The 16,659-nt window shown below is 35.5% G+C and overlaps 1 protein-coding gene across 1 annotated transcript in view; it reads right to left on the minus strand.

Moving 5' to 3' along the window:
• The window catches only part of OLA1 (Obg like ATPase 1), a 99,065-nt gene that overhangs the window by 42,940 nt on the left and 39,466 nt on the right, over positions 1 to 16,659 (minus strand). The window contains exon 5 of the mRNA XM_051787476.1: positions 8,457 to 8,632. Coding sequence (XP_051643436.1) covers positions 8,457 to 8,632 — 176 coding nt within the window. The remainder of the gene's footprint in view (positions 1 to 8,456; positions 8,633 to 16,659) is intronic.

The following is a 16,659-nucleotide window of genomic DNA, read 5'->3' on the forward strand; positions in this document are numbered from 1 at the left end:
TTGAAAAATGTGCATACATTAATAAACTTTCTGGATGAATGATAGTAATAATGTGTGCCAATGCCAAATTCTTCTTACAGCATGAGGGACTAAACTGAAGCTTGGAAAACTCACTTGCCTACTTGGCATCAGAGAATTGTGATTTTTTTGTTGTAAATTAGCAGGGCATGTAATTAACTTCCGCAAATTTAATAAAGAAGTAAGCAGTTGTGAGGATTATCACTTCACACTTCAAAGTGCAAGTGAATTCTCTGTGATCCTGCAGGCAGTGCAAAAGTCTCCACTACTACAAAGAGTAACTGTGAGTACAGTAGGTTTTTTCCCCCATCAAGGGAAGTATGGATTGTTTCTCAGTGCATTTATTCATTTCCTTCAAAACTTCCAAGATGTAATAACTTACCATCCCCAGTAAAAGCTTCAAAAGCAGTTAAATACTTTTTATTAAAGTGTTTCAATGGCCTAAAAATGTATTATTTCTACTGCTCTGTTGCTTGGAAAAGCTATAAGGCGTACCTAAAACATTACCTGTAGCTCTTGGTTAGCTCTTCATTTCACACAAAAGTTCAACAGCATAGCGTATCAATATTAAAGGTGATGGTGAATAACTAACATATGCTGACTTCCCTAAGGAACCTGCTACAGTGGTGTAAGGTATTTTATTAGTAAATCACTGCATACACTACATGGAGTCAACCCCACCTCACCACCTAACCAGTAGGTCTCAGAATGTAACTGTAAATCGAAAATCCAACGACTGTGTTTCCAGTGTGGCTCTGAACAAACTTTGCATTTCTCCAATAATCATCTTTCAACGGGCAAAAAAGATCATGTTAATGACACACAGATTCTGAGAATAGGAAATTACTAACAATGTGAATTCTGTGTAGTGACCAGAACTGCAACACAGATTTAGTGAAAGCAAACAATGCTTTTCAGTACAGTACATTGAAGTTCATACAGTTGCTGGGTGGGGGACAAGGGAGGGTGGATACATTATTTACCAGGTAGATGACTTCTCTCTTGGTAGAGTGACTGAGAAGCCTGGAAGGTCACAAGCAAGTGAACTGTATTGTAACTAAAAGACTAATAGAATCTTTGAGTATAAAAACAGGCTAATGTCCAGTGTGAATAATTCCACACTTATCTCTCCTGAAATATTGACAAACTGGAGGAGAAAAATAAGAGGTTTTGAAAAAGTGCTACTACTTGAAGACTTGGTGTTCTTAAATTCTATGTTTTTATACTTATTGCATTATATATATATATATAATTAACAAAAAACTCACATAGTACAGGTTTTTCACACTAGCATGCTGAAGCTTGACAAATACAGGCTAAAGTTGTCTTATTTCTAAACAGTAAAGATAATTAATCACTGGCATAGCTTATGTAAGTTGAAGTAATTTATCTCTAGCCCAAAAATATTTAAATAGAGGTTAATTTTTCTCCTAAGAGATACATTCTATTTTCACCATGACTGTAAGAATTAAACTGGGATATGCAAGAGATCAAACCAGATAATAATCAGTATTCCATCTGGCCTTCAAAATTCATACAGTGGTTTTTCAGATACAGATAGAGAACAATGCTATTTGAGGTACTCACAGCTAGTTTAACTGTGCTGCACCAAGAGCAATTTATTGAGTACACACAATTTTCCTTGTTAGTACAAGGTGTACAGTGTGCACTGTGCCCACAGACCCCCCATTCACAGTTTTCCTTGGAAATCTCTTCAGTTCTATTGAGTATAGACTAGGCTCTCTACTTTTCCTGGAGGTTTTCTGGTGATTTAAAAGTGTGAGGTTGAAGTGACAAAGTAAGAATTTCTTTTAAAAATACTGTTTAGAAACAACAGTATTTTAAAGGACAATTAAGACAAATTTTGCAGTTTAAAGAAAAGGCTGGTTCATGTTTTTCCATGGTGTTAAGCGCTTAAATAAGCTGTAGCAGCTGGGCACAGGAAAGAGAACAAGCCAGGTACTGCATCAGCTGGAGTGACAATGAGCTCCTCTGTGGTACAAAACAATGTCTAATCTCTTACAATTCCCTTGCTCACTGACTTTAATAAAAATACAATGGGAGAAGTAATGGATTTAGGACAAGTGTATTATCCTTTCTTCTATTTAATACCTTTTAACAGAGCCTGTACAAGTGGTACATGATAAAAGATTACTTAGAGCTAGATATCAATAATATTTATGAAACCACAACAAGTACTTTCAACCAAAACATCCTACAGGCTTTCCAGGCCATGTAATTTATGTCAATAATCCCCAAATTCTCCTGCGTGGGTCATCCTTGTGGGCTCTATGGCTTTATACATAAAATGACACAGTCACTTGTCGCTTCTCAAAGAAAAAAAACAGGCAAGAATACAGAAAACAATCTACAAGTGATTATTTCTAGCAGTTCAGGAATTCAGAATAGGGAAATCACACTGATAAGTAAAATGAAATATCTTCCGTACAGTTTCACTAAACTTTTCTTACTGCACTTATTATATATTCTTACTTCCACTTATTTCCAAATAAACAAATGTGAATGCATTTGTTGTAAATGTGAATTAAGCCAAATGAAAATACAACTATGCATACATAGAGTTATTTTGGCGTATGTACATACAATGTACATAAGTGGCTTGGATAAGTAATTACTTTAAGCCACTTGTCAAATCTACACAGGAAAGATCAGCCTTGACAGAAAGTATTTAAGCATTGACTTCTCTTTGTCTACTGATAATACCAAAAGAATCCAAACGTGTATTTACACATTATGTACTTTTAAGTCATGCTTTACTACTGATTAATTCACAAACATCTGCCATGAATATTTTCCTGCTACATTCAAAATGTTCTCCAGAATGAACTTTAATTTCCTCTAAATACCACATTAAGCACAGTAAATGGTCCACTCAAGATTTTAGGCATAATTACATGCATTAAGAATATAAATATTTTCTCGATTCCCTATGATTTAAGTTAGTAATTGTAAAAGCCATCGGCAGAAAGTATGTCAACAGTGTACGTGTAATGCTGCTCCTTTCTTTCCATCTCCAGTGGAAGAAACAGGCTTCTCAAATTCTCCTCTCACTAAAGGAGACCAAAGAAACTGGAAAAAATATTATACAATTCATTGCTGTATTTATCTTCAACTTGGAATGAAAGAAAGGTGAAAATTCCCAACTGACATCATCAGTTAGAGGAAATAAGAGTTCATCCATCCGTAAGAACTCTGGCAGGCGCTTGCAGTACGAGGTCAGCGAATTCTGCTTGGCACCATCCCATTCATCAGAATATTGCAGGAAGGAAAGATTTTCATCTAGTATATATTGGTAATAATAAGAAACTGAATCTACCAGCTCTCTGCTGTACATGAGTATCTCCCACACCATACTGGTGATTTTAACAACAAATGATGAACAAAAAAAATATCTTTCAAACAGTTACTGTATTTTCAGGACAGGACCAAGATATTAAATGTAAAGGAGGAGAATGGAGGAGATTAAAGTTACCTAAAATGTAATTAGAAAGATTTTGCTTTACTCATCATAGTACATATATGCTGAAAAATACAATGAGCATAGGTAGAGTGTAAGTATCAATTATCAGTTCGTCGCCCATCACAGTAACAAACCAAAGCTTGATGCCTTTCTTTTAAATTGAATATGCACTAGATGATTCCTGTACCACTACATTAAAAAGGAGTCTCTAACTGCTCTTTTCATAACTGCAATTACTTTTGTTCTTACAAAATGTGTTTGATCTGAAAAGCTAATTTTTAAAGGCTGACTTTAACAGTGGAATTTATACATCTCGCAGGACTTGTGAAAGCACCCTGTTCAACTGAACACTGCAAGTTCAAATGCAGTGAACAGTGATCCTGACCTACTGTGAAAGCCACCTTTCAACTGAAAATTGGAAGCTCAAACACTGCAGACATTGACACTGACCTAACGATTTTGTCTTCACATCACTAACATCAATAATCTGCATCAACTCAACTACACAAAGTATTCTTGTGGTCAGATGTAAGAATCACAATACCACTGCCTAAGAATTGTTCTGTGCTGGAATTCAAGATTTCATGCACTAACAAAGACCTGAAGGAATATCTTTTGCAGAGGGTGAGTCTCTAAGGACTAGAATTGAATCATACTGGAAGGGTAATGGAATAGAATCCTGTAATAATGTTCACTTAACTATATCAGATGATATTAACTTGAAGATTTCTGTCTTCATGACTGAAAAATCTCATAAATTAAAAAAAATTTTTTTAAACTGATTTTAGAATTTGCACATTCTGATCTATAAATTCATACATATTTGAATTTTACTTTGAAATCTCCTGCTATCCAAAATGAAAGATGAATAATAAGCTAACAATAAAGTTAAACTCAATATCTACCTCATGTCTCTGCAGACAGATTTAAAATATAAAATCAAAATTACTCTGCTTTCTGAAATTATATATGCACTGTTCTAATACATGCAAATAACAGGAGTGCTTTTATTCTAGAGTATCTTTTCAGAAGGTTATAGCCAAAATAATATTTCAAGGTATACCACAGCTGAAAGACCAGTACCCTTAGTAATAGCAGATAGTCATTTCTAAGAAGGCAGTAGAAACAAAACAGACAAAAATACATGTGTAAAGGAAGCTATTCTAAGCTTATGTCAACATCACGTTGCTGATCTTGGACCATATTGTGCCATTGATTTTTAAGTAGAACTTGAAAATTATTTCATTGATGGTTCCTTAACAACAGTTGGCTATTTTATTTCTGCTGACAGGGGATTGAGAAATCAATTCTCTGAGAGACAGGATGAACAGTTAACACTATTCAACTGCAAAGCCAGGTCACTGCACAAAGGTGAACTTACCAACTGTAGGCAATGTGGGCTTAGGCAGAGGAAAAATGATAATTACCAAGTTATAACACAATGCAAGGCAGTGGGCAATCAAATACAAATCTCAGATTTAAGTGCTGTCGACTGATACACACTGTCAATTTTCTATTTTTCTCCTCTTAAACCTTTTGGAGATTTCAGACTACCAAGTTACCGTTGTGGAGGCTTACTGATAAAGAGACTCCTCTAAAGCAGACAATTCATATTTATAAAATAAGATGAATAACTTCTACATTTTAACTAGGTAAAATTCTTAAGAAATTCTCTTCACTTAAATTGCTCCAAAAAGGATGGGGGAAAGTAAACAATAAAAAAGAGAGACTAAAATTTTTACATTGTGACTTAAAAACAAAACCAAAACAATCCATGAATACCAGGTTTTTTTCCTTGTAACCTCCTAGTTTTCCTGAAAGGGAAAATAACTGGGAACACTCAGAGCATAGACAAGAGCTGTTTGTTCCACACCTCTGCTATGGTAAGAACAGACTAATAGCAATGGCTATGTATTATACCAGCAAATAACTTCAAAAGGCAAATCCTGAGAAGTTCTCTCCCAGTCCTGTCCCATCCTCCCTTTTTTTGAAGGCAACCTGTTTGGGAAAAAGTATTAATTCCAGGCAATACTGTCTCTTAATGATTTTTTGGCCCTGGAAAGAGGAAGCCTTGAACAGTAGCTGCAAGCCACATGGAAACACTACAGATTGTGCTGGACTGTTGACCACAGAACTGTCTCTGTGGCCAACAAGCTACCTGCAGAATGCAACGGATTTGTGAAGTGCAGAATGATCAAACAGCCAAAATACACTCCTAACGTTTGGCTCCCGCTTTAGAGAGGAGGCATAATCTTTAACTGCTTTTTTCACCGATCCCATACGGTTTTCCTCCTAGACCCGTAAGTCACTTACTGCACAGTCAATCCCACAGTATAATATATAGAATGCAACCACAGGCCTTCTCTGCAACACAGAACATTAAAGGAAAAGAGGTAAAGCAAAATCTACAGGAGTGCCTCACAATCCAGTGGCTGAACATCTAAATAAACCCAGTAGTGGCTGGAAATGCCCAAGAATTGCTGTTACGGTCTTACAGTTCTATTTGTAGAAGGTGTGTACCTGGACCTACGGATTGATTTACCAGGAAAAGAAAAGTAACCAGGTAGAGCTTTCACAAGCCTTTACCATGAAAAAAGTCCATTTTACGAAGGCCTACTGTCTACCTTACAATTCAAGCATACAAGTCACAATGGAAGACAAGCAAGAAGATTCAAGATCAGCAGGACTCGGGCATTATGCCCCACAGTACTTTCCTGAAGAGATTCCCTAGTGACTATAGTTCCTATGTGTAGCCTTTGTCTCAAGGGGAGCATTAATTTGTGCCCCCCCACTCTGTTCAGCCACCCCTTCCCATTAAACAAAGTAATTTAATGCCTTTGAAACCTCTATTGTTGTTGACAGTCAGCTGAGACTGGTCATGTTTAACATCTGTTACTGAGAACACAACTGGTAGGGCAACCTGACTTCAAGAACCTGGTGTGTTCATAAAAAAAAAAGGATTAAAAAACCCCAATGAATGACAAGAAGAGTAAGTTACAAACAAAAGGTGACAAAGACATTTTGACAGGCGAACTATAGATGAAGTAATAGTAAGGAGATTGAAGGCAGAGGCAAAGAAATGGATGAGAAGCTGAAGCTGGGTGAAGACATTAATAATGCAGATTTAAGATTTTTCTTTAATTAATTTAAATTGCATTTTTAGACTTGAGGTTTTTATTTACTGTCTTCCTTAACTTGAGAATCATCTGATATTTTCTGTTTTCAAACACATACCAACTTTCTGTAGTTAAAAAAATGGGTAAGAGCAACTTTGTCATCCAGCCATAATGGTACCTACCACCCATTAGTTACATGATCACTATTAAAAATTTTATTTCAAGCACACTTCAGTTACGACTCTTTGCAATTACAAAAGTGCCAACTTCTTCCTTAGCACAGGAAGAACATAGATTGTTACATGAAATCCTCAGAGCATCCAGAAAGGTACACTCAAAAGCTTGACAAGAAGGTTCCATCATAAGGAACTGAGCAAAGCTGTTTCCAAAGACAGTCACACAAAAAAGTAAGCAAGAAGAGCTCAAGACTGGGGCAGAACAGCATCACAACACTCATTTTCATCATCTCATACCAATGTAAAATTTAGCCTTAGGTTGAGCTTTGAATTCGCTACAGACAGGATTTTTGCTTGCACCTTTCTTTAAGATGAATTAAAAGCTGAAAGACTGTGTGGATGCAATTTGGAACTGTAGGTATAAGCTGCACTGTTCCTCTGAGCATGTGAAACCTTTTGTAAAAGATAAAAATCACTGCCCACATATACCCAGGGCTGGGTTCACACGTCAAATAAAACCTGAAATGAAGCATACCTGGTTTTCTCTCTCTGGACTTAGGTGAAAGCCTTTAAATCACCCAACAATAGCCTTTTTTTCTGGCTCAGACCAATCAGGGAATAAAATACTTTTCAAGCTGAACGAAGACTAGTTCTTCAGCAACAGAAATTACCAAAGAAGTGCTTTTTAACACTGCATCATGAAGTTGAACATTTTGGAGGGATGTTCACTTTCACTTTCTATTAATTTCCAAATACTAGGTAGGGCCAACAAATTCCACTGCACTTCAATACTGCTAAATTAACCCACCAGTACCAATATAACAATGTTTTTCTTACTACTTGCTATCAAAAAAGCCATGGGAGGAAACAGTATTTTTTACTACTTAACTATTAAGCATAAAGAGTCTATTTCTACAGTGATAAACTACTGTAATAATTAATTAGAGAATGTGTTTTATATACCACCTCAAATATTTATAGAAGATTAATGAAATAAAGAAAAATTAATAACTAGACTACTACCAAAGTGTAGGAGACTCAAAAGTCAAGTGGCAGTAAAACATCAATTTGCAAAAATATACTTGGAAGTTGATAATTATTATACATTTCTAATTTACAAAGAAACACCACTACTACCCTGGGATAATTGAGCTCATTTAAGCAGCTTTCCACAACAACATTCTAAAATTAATTTCAACTAGCAGTCTTTATTTAACATGCACTAAAAGACACAAAGTGCAACCATACCAAGAAAATATATTCCCTTGCTGGCTACAGGAATACTAGTATTAACATCATAGCAGAACTCAACAGCAAGAATAATTCGGAAGTGTCTGATGGACTTTGAATTACAACTAAGCACTGGTGTAAGTTTGATGAAGCATTGTCAATTCTCATATAAAGCTGTGCCAGTAAGAAAATAACAGTTAAATTTCAGAAGTTACCATTAGCTTAATCTGTGAAGTCTTACACTTTTGCCAATTCAGCAAATCATTCCAGTAATTTTTCAATTCATAATAATAATTACTTTAAAATACATATAAAAATAGTAGTAGTGTTTTGTATTATACACGTAGGATATCAAAAACAAAACCCAACAATACAAATATTTCAATTCAATGCTGAGAGTACTTAAAGATTTGCCTTTATAGGTCAAGTACTTACATATTCAGGTTTTAATTTCTTGTCTCCTCCTCTTACAGCTACTTTTTCAAGCTTGTCTATGCTCTGCATGATCAGCTCCTCATCTTTAAGTCTAAGCTCTTCATGTATTATTTCAATGTCACGAACAGGATCTACACTTCCTTCAACATGAGTGATATCATCATCTTCAAATGCTCCTAAAACAAAAGAACACGTAAATTACTTATTAAGCTAAAAAGACAAGAAGAACGTATTTAGAACACACTATTACAAGTCACAAGAATTGGAGATTAAAAAGTCAGTAGGTCTGTCATACTGCCCATGTACAAGTGTCACATGCAATGCTTTATATCATACTGTCTTAGTATGTTAATTTATGTACCAACTCCAAAATCCAAAGCTCGCTCTATATATACAAAGCATAGCACTTTGCCATTTCAGGAGAGCACTTAAGGCATCTTTAAGAGTTTCTTCTGCATAGGAATAGGCTAGAGCAGTTTCTTTAGAATAGGTAACAGTGTTTTTAACAGTATCCAACCTATCAGTAGCAAACACAGTAACAAAATTGAACATCAGAGAACATTTTAATACATCTAGTAATGACTACAAGAATCACGGAAAGAAAACCTTACAAATCGCCCTGGCAGACCTCACTGGCTGACCAATTTTGTGTGTTAAGAAAAGAAGTTCTAGATAAAGAATTCTGAAGTTCTGAACGACTCTTAAGTGTTTCCAAGGGAAACGGGGCTTAGAAAAAAAGGCCTGAAATCATCTGGCAGACCTCGTCCCTGTTTCAATCTACTTTATCACTGTGGTTCTGACGGTGATTAGATAATGAACCACTCAGACACACAATTTACACAGCAGCTAATTTCATCGGCCTGATTTGAGGGTATGGTTTTTAGGGGGCCATCAAAGAAGCAGATGAAGGTGCATTTGTCATATATGAGTGACAACCATTCACACTATCTGAACAAAATGGTGCTGGCCCTTATTAGAAACACATGCTATTATCACATATTTAAAGTGCAGTTGAAGCCATAATTTCAAATTGCCAACTGGAAACATAAGGTTAAAACAACCAGATATTACTGAAGCATGTGTGCTGACTTCATGCCCTTCTGATGACAATCTGGCAACATAATTCAACTAGGATTTAAATTATCAGATAAGCAGCATCACATACACACAAAAAAAATCCCGCCCCCCCAAAAATCAATACCTATTTTAAAAATATTAACAGTTAAAATCTGTTTATTACTTCTTCCTGGATCAATTTTCAGAGTATTTGCATGCCTAGTCTGTAACATTAAAGATATGTCTGAGAAATTAACCACGGAAGTAATATAATTTTAACATTACCAAAATTAAAATCAACTGATTCTTTACACAGGAAAAAAACATAACCCATTTCTTGTACTGAGAAAGATAAGAAACAGGGTAGATAACAAACAATTCCTTAGATTTTATACAGAAAGTTGTGGGGGTTCTTAAGATGTCATGCACATCTTAAACTTCATCTTTTATTTTAACTTACTGAAAACAGTGGTTTTAGCAACAAAGCTTTTACATCAAAGCACATGGAACACAGGTTTAAAATGTTGTTGACAGTCAAATGTCAAAATTGTTTTCACATAAACTTAAGAAAAGCCGTTAAAACTGTGGTTACCACAAGTTCCCTCCTCTCTCATTAACTGTTTGTCTCCAAAGATCATCAGTGAGCTCTGATGCTGGCAGTGACAGGAGAACAGGCTGCTGTGTCAAATGGAAACCCACTACACTAACCCATACCAATGACAGACAATTAAGGAAGAGATACTGTAGCCCTGGTCTTCCATAAATACTTACCTGTGCACCTGACTGAACAGGACATGGGTTGTTTAGATGAACAAATACTGTTAGAAAACAGTTTAACAGCTCTGTTCTAATTAACAAGAAAAATATTGAATAGAAAGGGGGAAGTAGGAAGATGTCACCATGCATATCAACAAACTCTACCTGCCCAGCCTTCTCAACAGATGAGTAGTACTTATGCAGCTAAAAATCTATCATCAAGAAAAAGTTTATGTATAAAGAAAAAAGCATCTGTTACCATCTAAATAATATATTCTCAAGTTGTTTACATCTTCTTTCTGCATTTGGTGTCCAAGGGTTTAAAAAACAACAAAAATCCCCACACTGTTAAAGTCAGGAGAAAAGCTCTGTGAGTACAAAGATCTTGCATTTAGAACACAAAAATAAGTAAAGTAAACAGCTTGTTTCGGTCTTAAGGAAGAATGATGCTTTTCTGAAAAAGCAAGTGTAAGATGAATTAGCAACAACAAAAAACAGCTTATACTTTTCCATTTTCTTCAACAACAGTAAAATACTTCTCCAGCAATTATCTTCATTTCTTCACAATTTGCTGTTCCTTTTCAGCAGAATATCCAGTTCTTTACTCATCCAAAAACAATTAATTCAGTGTATTTCCACCCCTATAAAACTGAATCTATGCATTTCATGTGCACTCTCTTCCCAATCCACTAAAGGTTCTAACCCATGGACACTTCAATGTCCTGCCAGCATTTTCTTCAAGTCTCCTCCTCCTGTCACACCTGTGTCAGCAGCCATCCTGCAGCTCATTTATGCAACATCGATGAGAACAGACCCCTGTCTGGCAACAGGCAGTTGCTTGCTTGGGTAAAAAGCTCCTCTACTGAGCTTTTGATTTCCCACTCGAGCTAATAATTCAGCCTTCTCTCCTCCTCACTGGGTTGTCTGACTCTTGTCATGGAAAAAATGAACACTACTTGAATATTACAATAAAACTATGGATTTTGAGCTTCAATTTTCAATTCTACACTTAGAGGAAAAATATGTTTTTCTAACTCAAAAAAAAGAAAACCTATCAACAGCTGTGCTGCCAAAGGCCATACATGTCTCTTTTAAATAGATAGGAAATCCATTAAATTTATCACAGCAGGTTTTATTTTTTCTTAATTTATCAAGAACACTTCGATAAGAGCAATTTAAATCTCTTCCCATTTAGACAGGCACAGTCCATGAGGAAGTGGTAGGTATAAGATTTTCCATACACAAAAGACCAAACTGGCATTAATGTCCACATCTTGGTACAAATGAGAGATTCTTCTGGATAAGCAGCAGGCATTGAGCTTGTTTGTCAATGTCTACTTCAGTCATCAATGTAAAACAAAAGAGATCATCCTCTGACCATGTGGGATGTACCTTGAGCAATCTCTTATGCCAGCCTGAAGCCTGCTTTGCAGTGAAAGTCGGGCACAAACCACATGGAGCACTGTAGGGAATTCAATTCTGGTCTGCAGAGCTGCATGCAGACATAGCAAGCTGTTACTAGTGGTAACCTTAGGAATTAGGCTCTGGGCAAGAAATGAGATCTCTTGGAAAAAGTACAACTGTGAGAAATTGGCAAAGTTAAACTACTAGAATAACATTTTACCCAGTCCCTGGTTTAAAAAAACAGTCTATATAAAAAATGGAATCGTAAAACTGATTCAAGAAATAGGACAGATGAGAAAATGAGTATAGTATTTGCAGCTTTCAAAGATGAAAATAAGAACTATAATATTAATCTACAAATCTTATCTGAAATAGATTGTTAACAGTATATTGCTATTATTACTTTGTCTCTCTGCCTTTGCATGGAATTCCTCTGTCAAGCAAGGCCTTTAACTCTCTTTCACTAGGCAAGATGGCATGATAATCCCACTTTCCCTTCAGCATATACAGCAGCAAAACAGAAAGCTCTATTTTAAAATATAACAAATGGGGGACTAAGAATGACATCACTGTCCAGTTAAAGACAGTGCAATAGCTGTACAATGAACAAGATGCACAAGGTGGACACAGGCCATGAACACTGTGTAAGTAGTCGTCTAAGCAGTTGACATCTAGCACTATGTAGAAAAGCAGCTTGTTGAAACTAAAAACTGCTGAAATGGAAGAAACAGGAAAGACAGGAGGTAGGTCTTGAGATGCAAGATCACAGCAAACAAATGAGAATTTCAATTTTCTGAAAGAACAGGTAAGATCATATTGGGTATCAGGCAAAAAAAAAGAATACCGGTTAGTTTAGAGACACTGAAGAGGGAAAATGAAAACTAAACATTGACAAAGAAATCCTTATATTTGCTTGTCTGATACTGATCTCTGATTACAACAGAATCAATGAGAAAAATAATGGGGAGAAGGAGAAACAGACATCTGGCAGTCTTGTTTTGATCTCAAGCTGATTACAGCTTGAGAGAGCTTGTTAGAAAAATGATGGAGCAAAGGTTCCCCAAAATTATCCTAACAGGGCATCCAGGTGGGGAAGCAAAAGACTAGAATGGGATTTGCAGAAGAACAGAGAGGACAAACATGGTAACCTGCCAGAGGTAAAGCATATTCTGGTGATGAGTTGTGTTTAAATTTGGTGAACCTCAAACACAACATGTCTGTCTTCTTATCAACATAATGAGGGTCCACCTTCTGTAAATAGGAGGGACCTTTCCCAAGGTTAGAAACTTGTTCACACACTATCCTCTGCAGCACACTCACACCTGCCAGGCTACTGACTGTTGAGCTCTGTGGTCTACCTTTCAAAGTCTTCATTTAAAAAATCAATTTTTTCAAAGCTGTGATAAAAAATTTGTCTTTAAAAGAAGATGTTTTGATATTTTGGAATTTCAACTAACAAACTGTTTTAACTAGTCATTTTATTTATTAAAAAATAAATTTAATATTAACATCTCCAAAACTAACCATACCACTGTGTTTTCAAGGCAGTATGACCTATGGACAATGACCTTCCCCAATTAATATAATGAAAATCCATTGTTCTTCCTGTGTCTTCATAATTGCATTTGATTTTAAAACAGAAGGACTCCGCATTTCTCACACATTACCCCAAGCCACATTACCTTCCTTTTGACTGCTTCCTAAAGTGATACTGCCTGTGCTCCAAAATAGCCCTCTTTGTACTACAGGAAACTATGGCATACTAGTATAAGAGAAAAAGAATCAATTTACCACATGGGGAGAGAAAAATACATACATAAAATAGACTTACTCAAGAATCTCCCCAAGGAAGCATCTGTTTGTCAACAACTAAGCTAATCATACAGCAATACAGGAAGGTCAAATGGGAGACCCTAATAAGTAACTTCATTATCTAAAAATCTGATTATAACTTCCCTGGTGTCTTGGGTATCTCACCAGAGGTAAACTATAATGTTATCAGAAACTTGTCAAAAGGAAGTTGAACAGAAACCATGTCTTTTATATTTTAAGTATCCTAGTTGTAAGTATTTTTTCAAATAATCTCCCATAACATGCTCATGGATTTGCACTCCAGCTTTAAAGACACAACCCTGACACGTTAGTGTAAAAGAAGAAAGATTACAGAGTTAGAAACATCAGGCTCACTGTAAGTAAACATCTGCTGTGGTAAATTCCCATAATGTTTTAGTAGCATCCAGATACTGCTATTAAAACAATGCAAGTATTTAGACAGGAAAATAGTAAACCATAATACAGGAGCAGAATTCATTTTTGCAATCTAACAGCCTCAAAATAATGATTTAATCTGAAGTTACTAGACATTACGAGCTTGGAAATTATCACTGCCACATCCAGCTCCCTCTTCTGTTACCAGTGTGTTCGAACTTGAAGTATTCTTCAGTTTCAGGGAAGGATTTTTGGCTGAGAACTTTATCTGGGCTGTTTGGGTCCAAGTGTAGTGGGCCCAAAATTATTTTTAAAATGGCATTAAAGATGTAATGCAGCAATAGCCAGTTCTGCACTTTGCTTTCAAATGACACTAGACAAAAAAAGATGCAGAAAACAGAACAAAGGGCTAGAGAAGATGTGTAACCTGACTCTAGTTTTTCCCCAATTAAGTGGAGAAACTGTGTGTTTGTCAGGACTTGATGGCAGCCAGGACACACAGACTAGATCTGTTCTTCACATGCAAAAGTAATAGCACATAAATATGTATACAGCACAGCAGTAACAAATGCCACATTTTAAACGGCATCATCTAATGGCATGCACTTTTCTTTCCATTTCTTTCAAGAATCAGTTTCAAAATTCTTTGACAAAATTTACCTCTCAGCTTCCAGAAATTTTTGCATTGCTTATGTTATACCTGTCAAGATCTGATGACTGTATGTTATGTATTCATCTGAACAGAACCACTACACTTAGTTACAGGCTATCATCAACCAATTCATTCTCTTGCTAAAATCAAGTCATCCAATTACTCCTTGACTAATCAAGGCTGTTTTGGCTTTTTCTTTTTTCAAAAGGTACTCAACAGCATAAACAGTTCACTTACAAGAAATGGAAAGGGGCTAATCAGCAGAATTATTGTTTTGCTGCCACAATTTGCAGTATTTAAATGTAGTTGCTGATTGGACTGAAAGTTTTATGATATAGCATATAAAACTAGTTGACAGAAAAAAGAAGCTGCCTATAGCCTAAACCTTATCGTTTCTAGCTGCTCCAAGCTGCCACCGAGATGCTAAAATCCAAATCAAAATACTGCTACTGAACTTATCTTATTCTGCTCCTAATTGCAATTATGGAAATTAATTAATATCTTCAAATTAATTTATATTTGATATATCAGTCACTTCATTTCTCTAATTATAGTTAACCTTTAAAGTTAAATGAAACCAAATATCTAGCTAATATTAAGCTCCACATAACAGCATTTTGGCATCTTGTATTCATTCACAAAAGATAAGCAACTGCATTGGTAAATGTTATGCCGTAATTAAGAAGGATATTCTACAATTTGATGAGAATCTGAACTGCATCACAAGCTGAAATTCCCATCAGTATTTAGGGTAATGACCAGCATTTTTTGTCAATAAGCTATAAGGGAATGTTTAATAACACTACCAAAAAACAGACCTAGAGAATAACTGATACTTGTACTTCCTCTCCCGCATACAGCCAATGACTGTTATCAAAAAGAGCTGCTCATCTCAGACTGATACGGCACATCACAATACACGTACACACCCTGCTATAAGCCCTGAAATAGAAGAGCAATATTTATCTGGCCACTTACTGGTGGGAATGGGGAAGAGAACAAAAAGAAATAAAATATGGTAAGTTGGGTGGGGAGCTAGAAGCAAAGTATTTCTTTGAGCTATCAAAAAACAAGAATACAAGTGTCAAAAAACCATTAAATTACAAATAATATCTATACTTAGACTGGCTTGACATGCTATCATCAGTATTCTGAAGATTTAAACAGTAAAAGATACTGCTATTTCTGACTGAGGTACAGGTACATTTAACATTACAGAATGTACTAAACTTTGATGGTAGTACATTTTACTACGCATATTTATGATTAGAAAGACAAAATAATACCATCAGAGTCAACATTTTACAACTTCTTAAATGTAGCACGTGTTAACAAAGAACCAACAAATAAAGTAGGTTTAGCATGTTTTCCCTTGCAAGCTAATTTCAAGTGAAATTAATCACCTGTAACACAAACCTAATATTCTTTAAGCAGAGTAATTTTCAGTTGAAGAAGGTGCACCTGCCTACATCTTCAACATAAGCAAAATCAAGTACAAAAACATTAAATAAAATGCTGTAGTAAACCTTGACTTCTGAAGAAAGAATTTTTTCAGACATCTTTTGTGGCTTTGTTTTGTGCTACAGCCCCTTAAGTTTTGTCTTCATAAAGCCCTAACTAGTTGTAATCACTCACAGTCTAATTGTGGACATTTATCTGCTTTTCTTATGCATAGAACATAGCTATTAAAGCTGAATGGTGATGGTGTGAAGTATAGGTTAAATTGGGTGAAATTAAAGCAAATTACTCTGGGATGTGGAACTCTGAAAATAGAAACCGCCAATGATTTGCAACCCTCTTGATGATCAGCTTCACAGAACCCTAAATGACAAGAAAACTTACATATTTTAAAGTTAACTAGATTTTTTTTAAATAATATGTATAAATTTATTTTAAATGCAAGCAGTCACTTTGGCAATAATTATTTTGTTTTACCAGCATCATAAAAATATAAGAAAAAATTTTAATTCCCATTTAAAACACTTGCTTTTATTCTCAAGTTTAGCTGATTTTTAGCAACAAAAACCCAGTTCAGAATATTAGTTGCAACATTAATGACTTTGAACACAACATTACAGTTTATGTGTACCATATGGCTACACAGACACAGGACGGTAAAAGCAGCTG

The sequence above is a fragment of the Manacus candei genome, unplaced genomic scaffold (assembly GCF_025592945.1).
Source record: "Manacus candei isolate 608988 ecotype Guabito, Panama unplaced genomic scaffold, ASM2559294v1 h1tg000023l, whole genome shotgun sequence".
Lineage (NCBI taxonomy): Eukaryota > Metazoa > Chordata > Aves > Passeriformes > Pipridae > Manacus > Manacus candei.